Source organism: Pyxicephalus adspersus, chromosome 12 (genome assembly GCF_032062135.1).
Source record: "Pyxicephalus adspersus chromosome 12, UCB_Pads_2.0, whole genome shotgun sequence".
Taxonomy (NCBI): domain Eukaryota; kingdom Metazoa; phylum Chordata; class Amphibia; order Anura; family Pyxicephalidae; genus Pyxicephalus; species Pyxicephalus adspersus.
The window spans coordinates 48,324,976-48,326,453 of record NC_092869.1 but is presented as its reverse complement, the minus strand read 5'-3'; the positions used below and the strand labels follow the sequence as shown (position 1 = coordinate 48,326,453).

Genomic DNA, 1,478 nt, shown 5'->3' with positions numbered 1-1,478 from the left:
GTCCATACCATACCATCAGTCCATACCATACCATCTGTCCATACCATACCATACTATCTGTCCATATCATACCATACCATCAGTCCGTACCATACCATCTGTCCATACCAAACAATCAGTCCATACCATACTATCTGTCCTTACCATACCATTGGTCCATACCATACCATACCATCTGTCCATACCATACCGTCTAACAGAAAAGCTGCATTGCGTTATCCAGGTGGGATTTTTCCCTTCATGTTTACTGTTCAAACCAAGAAAACAAAATAATTTTTTTTTTTAAGCAAAAACTGAAAAACCATTGTAAAATGCATAACAGCCCGCCCTCCAAATGATGCTAACCCCATAGCCTATGTATGACCTTTAATAGCCAGCACAATTACCAAGGGCACAAGACTAGTTGGGGGGCAGACAATAGTGTTTCTTTTAATCTGCAAACAATTTGTAAAAACATAAAGCAAGCATATGCAAAAAATGTCTACTTGGTCCTGAAGAAGCAAATGTCAATGAAACACATCAGCATCTATTTGCACTATTTATACGGCAGTCTGCCGTAATAAAGTTCAACTTAAGTGCATTTTTATGAGACTGGAAGGCCTCCTATTGCCTTTATAACAATCTGGGTAATAAACTATTACAACTACAACAATATGTGTAAAGTGCCGAGAGCTGAAACTTAAAGTTCCATCTAGTCTATTGAATATCTGCTTATCCTGTTATAACCAAACTTTTAAAAAATGTTTTTGTTTAATAGGTCTGTAAGCTCTTAGGATCCAATGTGTATTTAATACACAAAGAACTAGTCGCCCTTCTACAAGATGATTCCCTAGAGGTAAGAAAGCCAGCAGGGGGTAATGGCTTTTCCTTCCAAAATGTCTGCTTTTGTTTCCCAGGAAGGGCAGATTATTTAGAAGGGAGCCCGGCATAAGAGAAAAAGTGACTCATACCCAATGTATCAGGTGGATTGTGAAATGATCTCAAACTCTATTGCTGATCAGTTACCTTTTACAGGCACCTCTGGACCAAGAAATATTAAAGCAGATGTAATCCCCAACTGGATAACACTTGGTCGGATTCAGTCCTGTTTGGTTAACAGTTGCCATTTTAAAATGATTTTAATTTCATGGCATCTGAGTCCTGCTGATCTCTTAATATATTTATGTTATGTATTTGGTATATAAAATAAAAATAAATGAAGTGAAAACTCTGGGGTCACAGTTAGAAATGAAAACTTACCTACATTTTTTTGTTAGAAATAACGTATAATGTAAAGGTGCAACATCCACCTTAGTATTCACCTAAATGTATTTAAATATGTCTTCCTGGACTTTTAAGGCACCATTATAATTTATTCCCATTCAACATCAATTATTGAATACAAATATAATTTATTCAAACATTAAAAAACACATGAGATTTATCATTCATCTTTTACCCAAAGTGTCAGCACAAATTATATATATATATATATATAT

General features: G+C 35.3%; 1 protein-coding gene across 1 annotated transcript in view; it reads left to right on the top strand.

Annotated features, from left to right (window-relative positions):
- The window catches only part of LOC140341802 (serine/threonine-protein phosphatase 4 regulatory subunit 4-like), a 14,580-nt gene that overhangs the window by 4,782 nt on the left and 8,320 nt on the right, over positions 1 to 1,478 (top strand). Inside the window, exon 6 of the mRNA XM_072427676.1 lies at positions 758 to 835. Coding sequence (XP_072283777.1) covers positions 758 to 835 — 78 coding nt within the window. The remainder of the gene's footprint in view (positions 1 to 757; positions 836 to 1,478) is intronic.